The 19,811-nt window shown below is 39.9% G+C and overlaps 2 protein-coding genes across 10 annotated transcripts in view; both read right to left on the bottom strand.

Annotated features, from left to right (window-relative positions):
• Positions 1-4,573: 4,573 nt before the first annotated feature.
• bhlhe40 (basic helix-loop-helix family, member e40) lies at positions 4,574-8,176 on the bottom strand. Its single transcript, XM_010734668.3, has 5 exons — positions 7,699-8,176; positions 7,528-7,588; positions 7,327-7,434; positions 6,859-6,982; positions 4,574-6,707 (listed from the first exon to the last, which is right to left on the bottom strand). The coding sequence occupies exons 1-5, from the start codon at positions 7,773-7,775 to the stop codon at positions 5,845-5,847; spliced, it is 1,233 nt and encodes a 410-aa protein (XP_010732970.1). The 5' UTR covers positions 7,776-8,176; the 3' UTR covers positions 4,574-5,844.
• A 2,376-nt stretch (positions 8,177-10,552) lies between these two features.
• Positions 10,553-19,811, bottom strand: part of itpr1b (inositol 1,4,5-trisphosphate receptor, type 1b) — an 82,754-nt gene continuing 73,495 nt past the window's right edge. For all 9 annotated transcript variants that reach the window (XM_019267298.2, XM_019267301.2, XM_019267299.2 and 6 more), the window contains 3 exons: positions 18,780-18,940; positions 13,468-13,629; positions 10,553-12,040 (listed from right to left, as the gene is read on the bottom strand). In XM_019267298.2, the coding sequence (XP_019122843.1) occupies positions 11,954-12,040; positions 13,468-13,629; positions 18,780-18,940 (410 nt within the window). In that variant the 3' untranslated portion in view covers positions 10,553-11,953. The remainder of the gene's footprint in view (positions 12,041-13,467; positions 13,630-18,779; positions 18,941-19,811) is intronic.

Genomic DNA, 19,811 nt, shown 5'->3' with positions numbered 1-19,811 from the left:
AGTTTCTATGTGGATATAAATGGAGTCAGTCTTATAAGTGTTTGTCTCTTGCAAGAGACTCATCCATGATTATAGTTGATGAACTTAGGCTGAAGCTTGAATCAGACGTCTCAGAAGCAGAAGACAGGGACCACTCAGAAAATTCTAAAGGAATACAAAAAAAAACATGAATAATTTTATTCTGTTGGCTGTAGAGAACATGATTTTACTTGCCTTTATATCTCACTGTCATTTGAGAAAACTGTCAGCACCACATTGCCTTTTTCATTGAGGTCACTGAATAGTTATGCATCAACTTCTGTCCCTGTTGCATCCTTGTATATAACTTGGGCATCAGGTGGCAGGAAAAATCTCTCGATGACTGAAAAAGACAGCAAGCGTGTGCCACAGGCCTGTACAGTGGACCGCCTTATTATCTCATCAGTATTGTTCTTTTCTGGCCTCACTTGTGGAACTTAATAGAGTCTCATATTCTCATAATATACTGAAACTACAGGGTGTGAGATTATATGACACAAAAAAGTAAACTGCAGTGTTAGAGGAAGTCAGATAGAGGAAGCAGGGTAACTGAGGTCAGAAGAGGAACTCTTTGGTTTGGTGTCTGAGAGTCACCATTGTTGAGGCCCTGACATGATTTTTGCAAGGATTAGGTTTCATTATTTGTGCCTTTTTATGACATGGGATATTTATTACACTCGCTTCTCAAAGGTTGACTGCAATAAAGTACATGTCATTTCATAGGTTGGATTATGGAAGAAAAGAGGACAAATACAATGTGCGCTTCAGAATACATTACACATGTGTTTACATGTTGCTTCATACTTGCAAGTTTTGACAAAATTAGTTTTCCATTCAGAGTTAATTTGGTAAGGTTAGCTTTTGTTTTTGAAAAAGAGCTGACCAGAAATCGTCTAATTGTTCTTGCCAGTGGAATGCAGTAATACAACTCTAAACCTGTCAAACTGAATTGTTGTCTTCACAAAGTAAACTTTGTGATCTGTGAACAAAGAACTCCTCACAGTTTCAGTTAACCAAACATTTAAAGACACCATAACACTGCACATCAATATAACCTATAAAGTTTGAATAACAGTCGATAATTTAGGGATGCAAACTAAAAATTGCTTGACATCTTGATGATCTGAGCTTTATAGTAATGTGGAAAAATGAAGCAGCTTTATAACCACGTCATTTTAAACCTAGTACATCAAAACCTTCCATCGCTCCTGTCTGACTAGATATGAAAAGTAAATGATGCTCATTTAGTCAACAGACAAAACACTTTGTGTTTGTTTATTTATGTACAACCTGTAAATCTTTAACAAAAATGCATCAAGGAACTGTATATTTCATCGACTAAACCTGGTCAGCAAAAGGTGTGACGTATTTGATAATACAAAAAGTAACTTGTAAAACTACAGTGGGAAACTACTGTTGCCTCTACAGCCAGTGTTTAGTTCACTGGCTACTCCGTTCTGGGCTGCTGTAGAAAAATGGTGGGCTCCATGGACCTGTGTTAAAAGGGTCATTCTAAAGTAACAAAAAAAACAACAAAAGGTTTTATTATATACTATGTAAACATAGTTATAAATATTTTATTACATTTCTGACATAGTCTGTAAATAGAGTCTACTAAATCTTACACACTGGACCTTTTAATAAAACAGCATGTGTGAAAGTTTTTTGAATTTAATAAGCAGCATTAGGTCTCCATTGAGTGGAAACAGCCAAATGCCAAAACCTGCAGTTCCTTCAACAACCACTAGAGGCTGGCATTTACACGTGTGAAAACGTTCAACCTCACAGCAGAAATAAACATGTTTACAGCCTGGTACAAAAAACTGTTTTTATCTCTGAGTCTGAATTTTTAAGATAAGATACACAAGGCTGATAACAAATTAGTCACAACTCATATAGAAAAAGTCAAGCTGAAGTAGGTCATGAAGTCATGCTGGTGTTAAAGAGTCTGACAGCTGTTGGAATGAAGGACCTGCCGTAGAGAGATTCGGAGGGCTGCTACATGCATCTATGGCTAATCACTAATCTCACTAATTAGTGCCAACTTTATAAAGTTATTCCATTATTTTGATGAAACTGGATCGTATTTTATAGAGAAGTTGTCCTTGGCTTGCTGAATGTATGTTGTATCATTTTCTTTTAGGACTGAGGGTTTTTAGCCTTATGAGAAATCTCCCTGCTGCAGTCTATCGCAGTGCACACACTGTTCTCAGCAACAGTGACCTTGGAGGCCGTATCCGTGCAAGTAAGGTCTGCGACCATCCCGAGCTTTCATGTTAGCCAGCATATCAGCATTCTTTCTTTCATTCATTCTTTTGATGCCATCGCATTTCCGTGCTTGTTGGGAACCAGTCATGAGCTTGTGACGCTATGTTTTCGCTGCCTCTTTTATACTGGTGTCAGTGTTCTGTGCACTAGCCATCAGGGTTGCCACTTCAGGCAGTGAGTCTCCAGAGCAGCCACATCCTGCCTCGGCTCATTTATGAATTTCCTTACAGTCGGCAGAGGATACATTCAGATAAGAGAGTGAACTAATTGAGGATGACAGAAAACAAACAATATGAATAAGGAGATTCATTCAAAACATAGTTGTGTGTAACTTGTTGGTTAGCGTGATCACCACTGTCATTGTGAGAACGATAATGATGATTCCCGCTGTAGCAGTCACATGTTTTAAGTTAGACTCTGCAGCAGTGGATGTAGCTGCGTCATCGATCTTATGAATTATCTTTCTGCCCCAGTGGGATCACAAATCAAAATTTCTGGCATCTTTGGGACAACAAAAACCAGCTGTACACATTACATTATCATGTTTTTAGCATATGCACTGTGAAGCTGACCAGGTGTCAGGTATCATTTTGAAATGTGTCTCTGTCTTATCGCAAAAGCCAGTCCAAGTCCAGTATTCTCTCTCATTTCAGCTCTGTTGTGGTTCCTCCTTAGGGAAATAGCTCTCTCTCTCTCTTCAGCTGTAAATGCTGCTATGTTCACCAGCTAGCTGCTTGTGTTTCTTTTTTGCTATTTGGTGCTCATTAAAGCTTTTTCACTGGGAACAGTGTAAGTAGCATCTTGAAACAAGATTGATGAGAGCAGGGAGAGTGAACCGAAACGATAAAGTCACGTGGGCAATAAGGCCAAAACAATTAACTGAAAAACTCTGAACCACTACAGAGGAACTGAAGAGTTGGGTGATAATTATCTGTGGATCCATCATTACTCACAACCCCTTTCTTATGATGCATGAAGTAATTTGATCCATTGATATATAAAAATATTGATTAGAGCACCTCTAAAGACTTCTGTTCTCTTTGAACTGTAAAGTTTTTTAATAGATATGATGAAGAAATCTATAGTTTTTAATAGATATGGCAAAGAAATCTCAAATTTTTAATAGACATTTTGAATAAATAGGGTTATACTTGTACTGAATTGTCATGTTGCTGTTCAGTCCTTGGTGTGAAAATGCCAGCCAGCGTGGCATGATGCACAAGTTCCACAAGGTGGCGGCAGTACTACATTTTTGAGCACATGAGGACTGACTTGGCTGTGAGGAGTAAATCTCAAAATGCAGCGCTGGGATTGTTTCATTATGATTTTATTTATTTTAATCCTGGAAATATACGTAGAAGGAGAATCTTTATGAGCAATGCTGCTGAGGTACAGACATAACTAAAACCAGTAAGGAAAGCTGAGGGGGTAGCAGCAAACAACATTTCACTGATCAGCAGACCAGATTACAAAATACTGTTGTAATTACTAGAAAAGAAAAAGTGCCATTTCCACATTTCTCTGGGAGGTATCGTGGGTGATAAGTATATGATGCAGGCCTTTGTTATTTTCACTATCACACCAGCATTATTACGCAGGAGACGAGGAGAGTCAGAAAGCAGCTGGAGGTTGGTGGAGACTGGTCTTCCATATTATTAAATGTGAAAGTAAATCAAAGGTTTGAAGTCCTTTACCCCGCAACCTCAAATACCATTTCCATCCACTGTGGTGTTCTCAAGTCGTCAGACACATTTTCTGCTCCTACTCAACACACTTTCAGTATTGTTACAGTGACTGCCATACAGTATATAAACCATTTAAAGTGTATGAGAGAGAAATGACTAAACCATAATAAAAATAATTCAGTGAATTTGTAGTTTGTTACTTTTTGTTTCATTTATTTTTACAGAAAAAAAGTGAATTGTGGGATCTGTTTTTTATTAATGTTGAATACCCATGACAGTTCATAAGTCAAATCCTGTCCATGATTAGAACAGTTGTAATGAGCTAAGAGTTACTGTTAACAGTAAAATATATTTATAATTGTGAGATTCTGACAAATTCCCTACAGACAATCATTTGGAAATGCTTTTGAATTTGAAATATTTACAGCCTGTAAATGAAAACACGCTATTGATTTACACAGGCTCTGCTGCTTTATGGGTTATGTAAGTGTTACGTAAGTATGTGTTGTTATGAGGAGCTGTCGGGTTGGCTGCCTACAACACGTTTCGGCAGTGAAACACAAATTCCACGGAGGGAAAAAAAAAGCTTTATTAATATTTTAATATATATCAATAATACTTTATATACAAAATATGTACAACAAATGACATTTTGTTACTTTTCAAAATAAAAATCCCAAGTACCTCTTTCTATACAAAACTATTATTTTTGTTTGAACTTTACATTCACTCACTTTGCCACAGACACAACATTTAAAGCAAATACATTTCAACACCTGCCGTTGTTGTGTCTGCGTTAAACGAGTAAAGGCAACAGCATTAGCTAAGGTCAGGCCTTTATTTGACCGGGAATTGGTGGGCAAGATGCAAATCTGTTTGAGCACAATGCTATAGACTGTACACGTTCTCTTGGCATACAGCAAATGACTACCTCAACCGCCCTGCGATGCAAATACACTCAGTGGGTCACGTATCAAAAATAGAGATGTACGAGTAGTATTAACAAAACATAGTTATAAGACATGACTTCACAGGAACTCCATCTAGATACACAAATAAGTCGTGAGTCACAAATTAAATTGTAAAAGCACGTATGGCCACATCACTCTTCGACAGATACGAGTGACACACCTCATACAGTGACAACGCCCTGAATTCTTTGAACATTGTGAACACTTGTGTTCAATTAGCTCCAAGGTAATTGAAGGGTCAAAGGAGCAATGTCCTTTGTGACACGTGGTCAACATCTTTTTTTTTTTTTTTTTTGGTAACATTCTAGTCTAAACAACAGTTTGTTGTTGCAGTTACAGGAGCGACAAACACTGAAGGTAGATCCTCCATTCACAGATCTACAGCAGGTAATAATAACTCAAGCAGCATCTACAAGGGGCTTTTGTTCAATCTTTACATTCATTACAGACTGGTGTGTGTGTGTGCAAAAAAAAAGGTAGGTCCAAATAATTTTGGTGGGGGGGCTTATCTGTGCCTTACATTCTGGGTTTACCTCTGACATTCAACACTGAGAGCAGAGAAGATGAACCTTGCTACGAAGAAAAAAAACTCTTGCGATCTTCTATGCGCACTCAGCGTCTTTAAACTGACCATCTTCACAGTGTTTCAGAGCCACGCCACAGGTGAGCTACGAGCCTTCGAATAGTCTCATAAAAGTCCTGTTTCAGTATGCAAGAAGCTGATGATAGACGGTGGTGGCAATTTTGGGGTTCTTTGCTGGGGTTAAAGTTCTGATGGGCCAAACAACGGCTGTGGTTTGAAGGGATACCAGTGCGTCTGTGTTTGTTTACCCTCTTTTCCACGGGCCAACCATTCAACCCCATCAACATTCAGAGGGTAAGATTCTGAAAGAAACACGTCTTCAGTCTTTGGTTTCCAGGTTCAATGGAGAAACCTGCTTTAAAGCTTTGTGAAGAGAAGGGGAGTCCATGTGGTTCTGGTGGGGTACTGGAGATCCTGCCCTCGGGGACATCACCAGAGATGAGGGAAGTGTCTCTGGGGGCAAGCTCGCTGCAGAGCCGGTCATGCCCGGGTACATAACTGGCATGCCCCCGGGATACCAGCATTTCTCCAGCATGGGCAGATAGGCTGCCACTGGTGCAGCTGTGGGGGGGATGAGGTAGAAGGGGAGACAAAACGGGGGCTGGTTGGGGGAAAAGCTCATGTAGCTGCCAGGGCCGCCTGCCGCGTGACCAGAGAGAATCTCGTCCTCTGGGGAGTCAGACCTCGACTTCTTGGCCTGTGGCTCGTCACCCTCCTGCTTGATAGCACTGGCCATCCTCTCAGACGCGACATGCTTGAGCTCCCCATCCTTTGCATGGCTTTCTGACCACTGGGCTTTAGGGTCACGCTTGTCATGTTCTCCTCCATAGCCACTATCAGTGTCTGTGTCACTGCCGCTCTGCTCTCCCATCCCGTGTGGGTAAGTCCTTTGTATGACAGGAACACAGTTCTTTGCTGGGACATCAAGGACCCTTTGGGGCTGTCCGGCAGGTTTCTTCAGTTTCTCTGAAGCTTGAGGGATGACCTCTTCTGGGTGTAGACTGCTTCGATGCTGCAGGACTTCGGCTGCTACTTTTTGGATGTGGCTGATGACATGGGAAGGAGTCAGGTCTCTGCTACTTTCTTGGCTGGCCACATAGTGGAGGACCTCTTTTGCACACAAGTGAAAGCCGGAGCGGAACATCTCCTCGCTGGTCTCTGCACTGTCGCCTCCATGATCGCCTGGTCGATTAGAAGCACAAAGTTAAAATTAATTTTTAGTGCACAACTTTCCTCTAAAGGACACAACAGATCGCAGAGCGCTCAGTGTGTGGATGCTTAATAAGAAAAAACTGTTTGTATTTCATGTCTAACGCCGTGGCTTCAAACTTACTAATTTGCAGGTCCTTCTGTAGCGCGACAATTTTCTGCTGCTGCTGCTCCAGGAGGGTACTCAGGGCTTTCACATGCTTGAGAGTGAGTTCCAGCACCACAGCTTTCTCCAAATGACCCAGCGTCTAAAACAGGAAGACCTTCGATAAGCATGTTGATCTTTCTTATGTAACACATTCTGCAGCTGAACAGAGGACAAGCCTCAAACACCCGGGAAGTCATGCAATCCACGTACACACACGCAAAATTCTCAACAGCAAATTAAAATCTAAAACCGTGTTAGAATTTAGATGATAAAATTAATAAATATAAAAATGAGTAAAAAAAAATAAAATTAAATATTTGTTAATTTCTACTTTTTAAAAAATCCTTTAGAAACTTTTCTTTTTTGAGATTCCAAAACTAAATCCAAAGGCTGGAGCAAACAAACTCCTCAGCAGACATGCCATATGTAGAAGATAATACTCACTGTAAGCTTAAGATGTTCTGGCAACAAATCCTTCAGCTGGGCAATGCATTCGTTGATTCTGTCACGTCTTTTCTTTTCGATCAGTCGGTGTGGCAACTTGTATGTCTCCTGGAGAGGGTTTGAAATGTTGTCAGTGAAATCCAGGCTGCTCAGTTTAAACTGAGAAATGCAGAGAAATGATGCATTTCAACTTGAATTTACCTTGTTCTCATCCCGCTTCATGCCCCTTCTGGGTTTGTACACATAAATGGGAAATTCCATTCTATAAAGAAAAGATTCAAATTAGTTAGGCTTCAGTTTGGGGGCAGATTAATTTTTTTTTTTTATAGTAGGATAGGACAGAACAGGATTAAATAGATTTTATTTCCTTACCCCTGCATATCAGCTATATCCAGTGATGGGTGTTTTGGCACACAGGGAGGTGGTTGCGCACTGGTAATCCTCTCCATGTCGCTGAACTGTAGAACCCGAATAAATGACTTCAAAGAGCCTTCAAAAATCTCCCAAATGCGTCTCTTCAGTCGCGCTTCAAAACGAGAAAGAAATCGTACAAAAAGGGAAAATAAAGCAAAAAGTATCTGCCGTTATCCAGTGTGTGTGTGCGTGTGTTCCCGCTGTGAGCTGGAGTTGGGCACGGCGCGGTGTTGTCACCCTGAGGTCCGGACTCAGTAGTATGTCTGGGTAGGTTCCACGTCCGGCTGAATGTGTGAGAGAGCTGGGTGGGTTTCTGACTACGTGTTAAATAAACCCTGTGACTGCAGGCACGTCTCTCGGCTAGAGACTCAGACTCGACACCGTCACATGAGCCTCACGTGTTGGACGGCGCTTTCAACTCCTCACCCTCCCAGCACGCACACGCACGCACACACACACACACACACACACACACACACACACCTCCTCCCTTTTGCTCCGCTGCTAGAGTACAACCCTTTTCTGTAGTACTCCTCCACTGGGGCCGAGTCCCGTGTACCACCATGCGCCGACCCTCGAGACAAAACCGTGTTCGCGGCGGAGTCGAGCGTGTTTACAAAGACCGAAAGTGGAGCAACAGTTCCCCCGTCGACAGTTACGAAGCGACGAAACGTTATTAAACTTCAAACAGCCTTTATATTCCCGTAACAATAATAACGTGAAACATTGTAACCTCTGGAGAGACAAACACTGAAAAGAATGTTAGCCATTAGCTCGAGGCCTGTATGGTTATTAACAACCACGCAGTAACACGAGACTCTGAAAAGTGTGATAAGGTCACAATACACAGTTTGTTTACACTAATAACACGATAAGCCAATCAAATAATAATTATAGTAATTCCAATGCGTGGGTCTGCTATTATTACGTATAGTTTTGACACGTTTTTAATCCGTTTATTCTGTTTTTATTTTAATTTGAATACAGAAGAGACAATTAATAACGTGATATTACACATAATGATAACGAGACACAGTGAATCAAACTATGTATCCATGGTGACTTGTAATAAATTTCAGCCCCGTGTCATTTCACACTGCAGGTCTACCCATGTTTCGTGTGGCACGTGCGCCCGCAGCAGGATGACACCGAGGCTGTGTGTGTGTGTGTGTGTGTGTGTGTGTGTGTGTGTGTGTGTTTTCTATTCCACCAGCTGCCGCACTGATAGTATTAAACCTGCTTAGCCTCAGTGGGCTGTCACGTTGAGCTCCTCATGGCCGGGAGAGAGAGAGAGAGAGAGAGAGAGAGAGAGAGAGAGAGAGAGAGGGGTAAAGAACAGGAGCGGATCCCTGGTGATGACGTCACGCGCGCAGTCGACCGAGGGTGCCCGCCTGGTCGGCCGGTTCCAACCGCCGACGTCCCGAAAGCATCCAGAGACTAAAGATAGAAACAGTCCCAAAACAACCGAGCCGGAAACGAAGGAGCGGGAAAGAGGTCCCTGTCGACACTTTTCAACGCGGAGGAGATGTCGCAGATAATAAAAGTGCCTCAAACTTGAGCTTTTTCTGCTTCTGTGGAGGGGAAAAACCAAAACATATGAATGAGGGGTGACTCTGTCAGTATTCATATTAGATTTTTATTACTGATACATTAATATGTAAGTTTACCATTGAGTCTTGGTGGATTTATTATTTAATCCATAACAATGGAACATATTTTTGTATGGAAAATCTTAATCTGAAAAATAACAGCTGGTGAATAAAGTAAAAAGTGTAATATGTGTGTGGTGTAGTGGCTATATTAAGTGGCATAAAATGGTAATACTCAAGTAATGTACCTCAAATTGTACTTAAGCACAGTACTGGATTACCTAGTAACTTTACATTACTGCAAATATCCACCCATATATATATATATATATCCATATCTATCTATCTATCTATCTATCTATCTATCTATCTATCTATCTATCTATCTATCTATCATATATATATATATATATATATATATAGTGTTAATATATCGCTGTTGACACTGTTGGCCTAATAAAATCTTCCTGATGTAGCCTGCTAATAATTCACAGCCAAGTCCTTGAGTGGAGTTTCATTGTTGTATCCTACATTTAAAGCTGCGATACATTTGTGTTTTATCATAAGTCATTTAGTAATCTGATTCAGTGTCAGTTTTTCACTTTGCACTAATGCTCAAATGTGGTTAAAATCTATTTTTGCAGAATGATATAGAGTTACGAACTGATCTTTGGTGACACACCGATTAGCAACACGGACGTACTATTACATCAGTTTCAGTCTGACTGACAAAAAAAAAAGAACTTAACACAAAACATTGTTTGACTGAGTTCAAGTTAAACAGCGACAGTCAAAACAAGGCAGAACTGTTTGTTGGACGCATGAGACCAGCTCGACAAGCAGAGCTTGATAAATACTTGGCATGCAGAGATGCTTTAAGAAAAAGTCCCTCATTAATGAGGATGTATGCAATTTTATATCAAATTACACACATTCCATTTGCTAACATTAGCATGTTTCCACATGACAGAAGTTTCTCTGAAAGCCAAAAGACTAATTCAGGTCAAGGCCTAATTTAATTTGTGAAAAAGAATATAATGTTTGTTGTCATATGTGTTATTTATAGTTAGAATCAAAGTGTGACTTATATATATATATAATTTTCCTACAATCAAGTGCAACGTGTTCTATATTTATTTACTTTTTACTGATCAAATCTAGTGAGCTGAAAATGGTCCAACAGCGGTATAAACACACAAATTATAAATACACTGAGGCAAACACATTGTTGAACACTTTTAAACAATGAAGCACATTACTGGTTTACTTTATATGGATAATTTCTGATCCCATAATATGACCTCAACAATAAACAAACACAGCATAAAGTAAAGGATAATTACATCAATTTTAATAAATAATTCTACTTTAATATACAAATTGACAGTGCTTAGATTTTTAGTTAATCTTAACATTCATGAGTAACAGTTTTTTTCTCAGTTTTCTATACAAAAGCAAAGATAAGCAACAAACTTTATGTACACAAAGTAGTCCAAAAAAAACCAACAACAAACAAAAACAGTGGCAGTGTCTAATATGAAAACCAATTCATACATTTTAGTGAACATGAACATAAAAGTTAGTGACTGCATGAGCAGCAGACTTGTATCAAACTTCAAAATGAGAACCAACACAGGCACAAATGGAACAAGTTTGTCGTAGAACTGGAAATTATGCTAATCATGTTCATTACAGTAAAAGTTACACAACTCCTGAGCAAATTGTAATAGCATGAGTGATCCTGAATAAATTATACAGTATATATTTGACAGACGAGTCAAACATTCTAAATGTCCTTTATACCCAAATTAAATAAGAAAGCAAATTTATCATAAAATAAGTTAGCGCTGAGATATGACATGGCTGGATTTACACAGGTGAAAGAAAACTATCTGTATATATTGCTCCCACACAATATACTATTTCTACTGAGTGCGACTGGCACTCAAGAATATGCACATTTTCAAGAAATAGAAAGAAAAAAGTAACATTTTGAAGGCCAGCTTATTAAATATTATCTCTATATTTGCGTAAGTAAAGATGACCAACTACTCCCTATTTTATCCAGTGGCAATTAAGTACAAACATAAACATTGGCCCACGCTATTAAATAAGACATGATTGATGGAACTTAAATCCACACACCGATGAGGTTGCATATTTAAGTTAATATATTGCACAACATACAAAAATAAGACATTTAATACTGCTTGTTATGCCAGGATTATAAATAGAAAACCTTCAAACAAAATAAAAGTTGAGACACAAACGGGGCTAATTCCTCCTGTCCAGTCAGCTATGTTGTGTTTCAAGTTCAACCAGTGAAGGCCATGTGTTGAGAAGTCCAATTTATTTCTACATAGAAAAGATTTGGCACCAATTCCAACTGGACTGAACAGAACGAGGTGGGTGAGTGTTACTGTTAGGATTAACACGTCGTGCGTGGGATAGAGCTACACATCGCCTTATGACTACCTATGTTACAGTGTTTCCCTACTGTTATAAGTTACACTCACACTCAGTGCGGTATACATTATGCGCAGCCTCTGAGTGAGGGCTGCACACTCCGTCCAGACAGACACAGACGCCGAGCCAAGCTTCTTCAGGGCCGTGTCAGTTGAATCTTACGCAGGCTGCTGGGGGTTGACATTCATGTGCTGAGGGTGTCCCAACAGGCCAATCCGCTGCTTCTGTTTCCTCTGTTCCGTCATCTGAATGGCATAGAAAAGACAAAAAATCATTCCACCTGTACCTCTGTCGGCATCCACGTCCTGTTCTGCTAAATACTCTCCATATACATCAATTCATTCTTTCACACCACTTTACAGAAACTATGCTCAAACTCTGCATGCGCTGTTCGACTGAAACAGATGCTTTTGAAATCCTGTCAGCCTCGTCATCCACACTGTTCTGTGTTCTGACGGAAGCAGCACAATACAAACGACTAATACTGAAACCAAGGCGAAAGAAATTTCAGAGATCAAGCAAAGCGCCCGAGTCATAACACAGATGCTGACCTTTATACCAATAGGAATAAGAACAGGTTTTCTGCTAAGAATGAATTTTAAGTAACATAGCAAGATAGTGATTTGCACCTCTGAAACACAACAATATTAAAAGTGAGAAGACAAAGTGGTCTTGTAATGAGTGTTTCAGGAGAAATAGTTCTGCGTAGAGGGACATGTTAGAGAAAGATATCATTAAAACACTTCACTTGGACCGTTTAAACTCAGTTAGAAGTAGAATGCTGGCCTTTTTTTACACTCTAATTTTCTAATGAAGCCAATTTTCTTTGGTATGACACATTACAGAGAAGGCTTGTACCATCATTTGTGCAATTTTGTGCCCGCTGAATGAATGCCAATGTCTTCCTGAAAAGAATGAGACTATAAATTCATGAACTCACACTTTCCCGTTGTGCCTTTTGAATTGTTTCGTAAGTAAAAACAGGCTTTACAAATGTTGACTCTGGACTGAAATGTGACCGATGCCACTGTGCCCTTCACAGCTTTCAGCAACACAATAATCATTTCCCCCTGTCTGGGTCAAAATGTCTCGGTAACATTCACTTCCTCACAGATAGTTCTCATTTCAAGGGTAAAGACATTTTTACAATTCTGTTTACTAGAAACAGTCGATTGCAGCAGTTGTGCAACCTAAGCCTTATTCGGCTTTATATGCAATATCAGCAGACTGTATTCTTACACAAGAAGTCTAATGGTGTGTTATTCTCTTACAAAAGAACTATCTCACTATCCACACTAATGAAGAGAAATGATTTTAGAAGAAAAATTGCTGAATAAATACTAAAATCTGCTCTGAGAAAGGCTTTATCCAGTAAATCATTCAATAAATAGATCAATTAAAACTTCAATTCTAGACCTCCAACAAGTCAATGATGAAATCTAGATAGGTCACTGCTCAATGATGCAAACAAAATCAGGTTGACAGCCCCATGAGCTGTGTTGTGAAGTATGACTCATCACCTTCTGCATTTAGTAAGCTCTGCACCTAAAGGGCAACGAGCGGCAAACAAAGCTCGAGCAACGTCCGCTGTCCACATGTTTAGAACAACTGGTGTCTCACTCCCCCCCGTGATGATTCTTTCTGTGTCAGAGTTTCACTTTACTTAACAGACCTGTTCTTTGAGCTCGGTCAGCTGGCCCGACAGGTTGGACACCAGTTTCATGGTGGACTCCAGCTTCTCCTGCAGGCTCCTGATCTCATTCTGCTCCCCGTCTGCGTCGCTGCTGACCAAGGACATGGCCCGCATCCGTGGGAACCAGTCCAAGTTGTGCTCCTGGTCAACAGAAATTTGAATGTTACAGCCAACAGCACATCAACAGATAATGAAACTGATGTACCGCTAAATTTTTCTTTTTCAAAAAGTGATCTAATCTAAATTTAATTCCTCAAACCGGCTCATCTCTTTGTTTAATCTTTCAGTGCAGTTGACAGGACAAGCCTAGAAGCCTTACTTACTCTCCATTGTTGCATTTTATTGGGATGTAATAGAAATGCTTTACATATTACACCACAAGTATGTATTTTAATTTGATTTGTGTTGTTCACCTTAGACCCCGTTTTGTCTCTCAGGCTGTGTGCAGTGATTTGAAGTCTGCTCTAAAAAAAGAATCTAATTAATCATGAGGGACTTTCCATATTAGAATCACATGGGATATGAAGGCATTCTTGAAATCACTTGTAACAGATAGTTCACTTATTGGTGAAATGTTTCCCCTCGCGTCTAACCTTTACCATACACATAGACAGAACTGGAAAACTTATGAAAAGCTGTAAACTAAAATGGAGAAACAAGCTGACGACACTAACCAGAGGTGCTGCAGCCGAGCTGGTGTTAGTTTCTTCGATGTAAAAGTTGCAGTTATGTGTGTGTAACGAGGTTTTGTTTTTAAAGTGTGAGGTGGAGGATTATCATTTGTTAACTGAAGAGTACACTTGAGAAATAGGCTGCAGCAGTGACAGGAGTTACAGTACATCAATGAATTAGACTTTTGACACCTGTAGTGGTGGCATAAAAGTGTCGGAACCAAACATCAAGGTTAAAAGCACTGGTGTTATCTTCAGTGTGATAAACTGCCAGTGAACGCATGAGTCAGTGAAGACACAGATCAAACAAAGCAGATCGATCGATACGTTGTTTGATTGAACCCACTATATGACAAAAAAATTGAACACTGGGTTATCGCAGATACAAATGAGTCAATAATATCAGTTAAGAATGAAAGGTAGTGGGAGTTGTGGAAATATTCAAAAAGATTACTGATAATTATTAATAACGATCGGTTATCAATGAAGAATTACTGATTGGAAATTCATGAATGTGTTTTAGTTATGATGAAATAATGAAGCAAAAACAAATCCCCAGATTCAAAATCATACCCTGTTTATGATAATACATCTTATCATCAGTATCATACATATATATAGACTGCTGCTCCCACCATGTAAGAAGGAGCGCTACCACAGATCCTTCATTTCAACAGCTATTAGACCCTTTAATACCAGCATGACCTCATGACTTTCTTCTATATATTTATTATATAAGAGTACTTTTTTAATCAACCTTGTGTATATAAGCTGCTGTCAAGTGAATTTCCCCAGCATGGGATCATTAAAGTCTATCTTATCTCATTCAAAGCAAGGTATTCATAAGAAGCGACACACACGTGTATTCCATCGGCACACTGATGCCAGCCTCATTGTTTGCTGCATCAGAGCTCTGTGAACTTCTAGCTAATGCATTTCTCACTACAGCTCCTTCATATTAAAACATTCAAGTTGTGTAACACAAAGTGGCTTTTATGTGGATTTTAACGGCTTTGTCACAGAGGTTAGTGCTAAAGCAGGGCCAAGTCAAGTCAAGCAGGGCTGAAATCTTTAAAATCCTAAAAAAAAAATAAATAAATAAAACTAGTACTGATGAACAAAATCACTATGAATCGTGTTGGATGTATGTATTATGATGTGGAAAACTTTACTCTTCATTAACTATACTAACTTGTACACACTTTTCCAAAAATGGCAGAGACATTCAAACAGAGCTGAGGGTCACTCAGCTGCATTCTGTCATGCTTCTATCTCCTCCAGCACTTGACCACCACATGCCATTGTTATTGTGTCCCTGCTTCAAAAAATCGATCAAAGCCACAGGAAAGCATTTACGTTGAATTCTTCATAACATAAATGCGTGACACAGCCCTTCTAATGTCATGTGTCTCGATCAGGGTAAGCATCAGTCAGTGTGAATGAAATAGGGAGGATGCTGCGTAGCCACTGAGGTCAGACACAGCACGGTGCCAAAAAACTGGTGTGGAAAAGTCCCAGGGTTTCAGTGGTTTATCTGGAGACGCAGGGGCGAATGAGGTGGCCGTCCGAACCACAAACCAGTCCTGGGTCAGACGGCAGTCCGAGGGGAATCACACAACACTAAGATAATGAGCACACACACTCATTCTGAAAGGAGGAGACGACTGCTGTGAGCAAGTTCCACTTCCTGAATGCAAAGAGACAGAGGCTGTGTTTACCTAGTTCACCTGCGCCCCCCCCCCCCCATTTTTCTGTCATTAGTGTTTCTCACACTCGGTTTTGCTCATACGCTGGCAAAAAAAAAAAAAAAACTAAACATGACAGATGTCATTTCTCCTTTTTTGGATTCTGCCTACCAGCCAAATGCGCACGTGTTTGCTTTTGATGATTTTGTCAGCAGCAGCCTGGCCCTCTTTCCATCCCAAGTGTTTACAAATGAAAGCACTTCCAGTAAACTGAGTAAAGAAGCCACGACTCAAGGCTCTACATCACGCTGGTTCAATGGAAATGACGGAAGTACATTTTTCATTATTAAAACCGCATGGCCATGACAGAGAAACAGGATGCTGTGTGGTTAAAACAGCAACAGAAAACGTCACAGTCATGCCGCAAGCCACCTGACAAGCAGACAGCCCACTCAGTCAACAAATATGCAAATAAATGCCAAAAAATATCACACATCCACACACACACGGATATGGTTTAAGCATATTTTACTATACTCAGATAATAAATGTTTTGAATGTTTGTGGCTACGGATGTTTCAAATTTGGCTCATGAAGCTGGGGCGTCCTGCGGTGCTGAAGGATCAGGGCAATGAGTGTAAGCTGAGCATCATCTTTTTACACCTTAGATGTAGCACTTCACTCAGAGTCCTTCACCATTGACGTCAGTCCCAGTCATTGTCAGAGTAGTCTGACTTGTACACCCCCTTCTGTCCTGTTGCTTCTTCCACGTTACTGCAGCATCAAATGAATCGAAACATGGTGGGGGAAAGAGAGAGACGCAGAACAGATTGAAGAAATCGGGCCTGCAAAACTTGTTTCTGATGCAGAGCATCAGTATACACTGTAGCAAAAAATACAGCAACAAGATCGAACAGCAAAAGAAGTGCCCAAGGGATTTAACTAATAATTACTTGACAATTAAATTTGGCCCTACCTTTGGGAGCAACTAATTATGCCCAAATTATTTCTGCAGTTTGTTTGTTTGGTTTCTTTGATTATGCATTGTGAACATTTGTTTCATCACTACTCAACATTGTGCTGTCTGGATCAAAAAAAAAAAAAAAAAAACCCCAACCCAAATACAACAAAAACTAGGGTGAGAACCTAAACTTCAAATGTGAGAAATAACACAGACAGTACTGATTAACTAACTAACTAACTTAAAATGAGTTTGAAATATGTGCCTTGACAGACAGGAAGATGAGTATATAGATCATTTTTATTAATCCCTGCAAGAAATAATATAAATAATAAATAGTATCTAACTAAACTTAAAATTTTAATTATTTATTTAAAATCTAAAATAAACAACAGTGTACATGCATTTCCTGTCTGGATCTCTGCTATCACCACCAGATAAAATAAATGAAATATATAACAAAAATAGTGCTGAAAAAAATGTATTCCTTGCATATAAAATTAATGGTGTAATAAATGTGTTAGAAGAAGAATGTGAAGCTGAGAGCTAATGTTAGGGATGACTGGGTCAGCTGATGGGTCATCGGGGTCTTTCGCACCATGTGTGCCTTCTCTGGTCAGCCTGCTCCTTCAATCTGCACCCTTGACAAACTAATTTTGGCTCAGTGGGTTGCAAGGTTAATGGGCGAGAGGATGGGGGTTAATCCCAAATCAGGTGGTCCCTCACAAGACTGTGTAGCAGATCAATGCAAAAAAAAAAGAAAAAAAAAAAAAAGAAAAGGCATCTAATGAGTAACTGTGTCAGAAACTGAACGGCAACACAAGTACGTCAGGGAAGCAAACCACTTCAGAAGAAGGGGCTTTCCTGTGGCAGTTAAAAATGCTTTCTAATTGCTTACTGGGTATGAGCATGATGCAACATTCAAAATTAAACAAACAATTTTGTTTCTGGATTTTATTTTTCCAATGACAAATTTCCACAGAGCTCGTCTGGTTGAATCAGTTGTGACATAAAGAGGCAGACTGGACGAGCATGTGCGTATCTGAAGCGTCGCCTTTGTTTCGTTACAAGCTCTCGCTTACTAGTTGTAAGTCGCTTTGGATAAAAGCGTCGGCTAAATGACTAAATGTAGTTGAGATTTCAATATGCTTATCCTAATCTAACTTTTGCTACAACTTGCATTACTTTTTGTTCTTTTGATCAGTTATAATAAACGTATCATACATATATCACTATATAAATATATCATAATAGAATTCAAATGTAAAATACAAGACAACAAACAGTTCTATTTCTGTTTAATAAACTTTTTTTTTGCTATCCTCACACAGCTGCTTAACAAAAGTCTTGAGTCTACATTCTGGTCTGTCTAACCCTCATGAGGTGAAGTAAGGTGCAGTGTGAGAGGGTGCATGTGTGTGTGTGTGTGTGTGTGTGTGTGTGTGTTTAGCAAGGCATGGCTGCTTCAGGGGATTAACACATTTTATGGCAATGGCAAACTTGGTCTGAAAGTTAATTCTACATTCACAAAGCTGACTGATGTGAAAATACTTTGGAAGGATTCAAGGTCATTGAGGTGGGGATTACATAATGCAGCAGTCCTTGTAATCTGGGGCAAAAAAAAAAAAAAAAAAAATCTGCTGGCCATCGCTGGTGAGAGAAACAACACGTTTTGCAGTGATCAGCCAAACCCATATAAACCTGATCACCGGTGTAAAAGTGCCTACAGTGTTGTTTAGTAGTGAAGGTTAACCTCAGTGAAAACCACATTGAAGCTGATACAGTGCTGCACGGTACTTGTGCATGTGTAAACTCTGAGGCACATGAATTGTTACCAGCAGTAGCAACAAGATGCTGCTTTTTAAAAAGGAAGGAGAGATTTGTTTACACCAAGTATATTTTATTTATTCCAAACATGTGGTGTAGATTTTGATTGGTATGGACTTTTTGCTCGTGCATGACAACATCTCTTACCCTGATCATTTCGGCCACGTAGCTCTCCGGGCCGGTATACTCTGTTGAATCCTTCACCTTCACCAGGACGATGAAGAACAAGTAGTGCCACATGTTGTGCTCAACTTTGATGTGTTCTTCAAAGGTAACCGTCTTATTGTCGAACTTGTCTCTCTCCAAACCTAAAAATGAACGCACGTAACCCCACAAACAGAAGCATGCACACACACAAACAACCACACACACACACACACACACACACACACACACACACACACAGCCCAATTTAATACAATGCTCTCATTTCTTTGGAAGAGTGAAGACACACACTTTGTGTGGTAACGTGACATAATCATTCTTGTGATTAGGAGGATGACTGAAAAAAACAAAAGGAAATGGGGTCACAAGGGAATGGGCAAACACGTCAGAGGTGAGGTTTGCTAAAAATGTTCATGTAACCCAAACCCTTTAATCCATACGCACTCTTGCATTGCACTTTGCAAAAGAGGAATAACCCTTAACAGAGTTGCCCAACACAAAGCCGTAAGAATGACCGGAACTGACCAATGCTACACATGCAACAGCGATAAATGACTGTGTAGTGATGGATGAGGCCAGTGTCTGAGTGAGTGTACAGTCTAACATGGTCAAGACCCATATGGCAACAGGAAGAAACACTCCTCCTCCTCCGCAGCACCTGCCATGACTAACCATTCATTCTGGGAAGAGGAGGCGTTTTGTTGTTTATACTACTCAGAAAAACAGCCCCCATTTTGCACAGAGGCCTGATGTGAAGCTGCAACACCACAGTCACATGCTCATACAAAAGCAGGCTCAGAGCAGACCACTCGTTTAATTTCTCTTGATTTCATCATCATCTCCAAACCTTGGTGTTCACACCTACTGACTGTACTGCTCAACTAAGGCTACTCAGCAGCGTGTCAAGTATCGATTGCAACTTCGACTCGAACAGAACTGCGAGACATTTCCGCTTTATTCAGTTCTAAGAAGGGAGTCAGCGACTATATAGTGATTATGGGAAAAAGACAGGAA

Source organism: Larimichthys crocea, chromosome I (genome assembly GCF_000972845.2).
Source record: "Larimichthys crocea isolate SSNF chromosome I, L_crocea_2.0, whole genome shotgun sequence".
In the NCBI taxonomy this organism is placed as follows: Eukaryota; Metazoa; Chordata; class Actinopteri; family Sciaenidae; genus Larimichthys; species Larimichthys crocea.
This window is presented reverse-complemented; position numbering and strand designations above follow the sequence as displayed.

Excerpts from the sequence above, each read along its gene's own strand:
- bhlhe40 (XM_010734668.3), bottom strand. The coding sequence starts at position 7,775 with ATGGAGAGGATTACCAGTGCGCAACCACCTCCCTGTGTGCCAAAACAC. Across the intron at positions 7,589-7,698 it reads GATATAGCTGATATGCAGGG|AATGGAATTTCCCATTTATG; the intron begins GTAAGGAAATAA and ends TTTTCTTTATAG. Across the intron at positions 6,708-6,858 it reads ACAGAAGGACCTGCAAATTA|GCGATCATGGAGGCGACAGT; the intron begins GTAAGTTTGAAG and ends CTAATCGACCAG.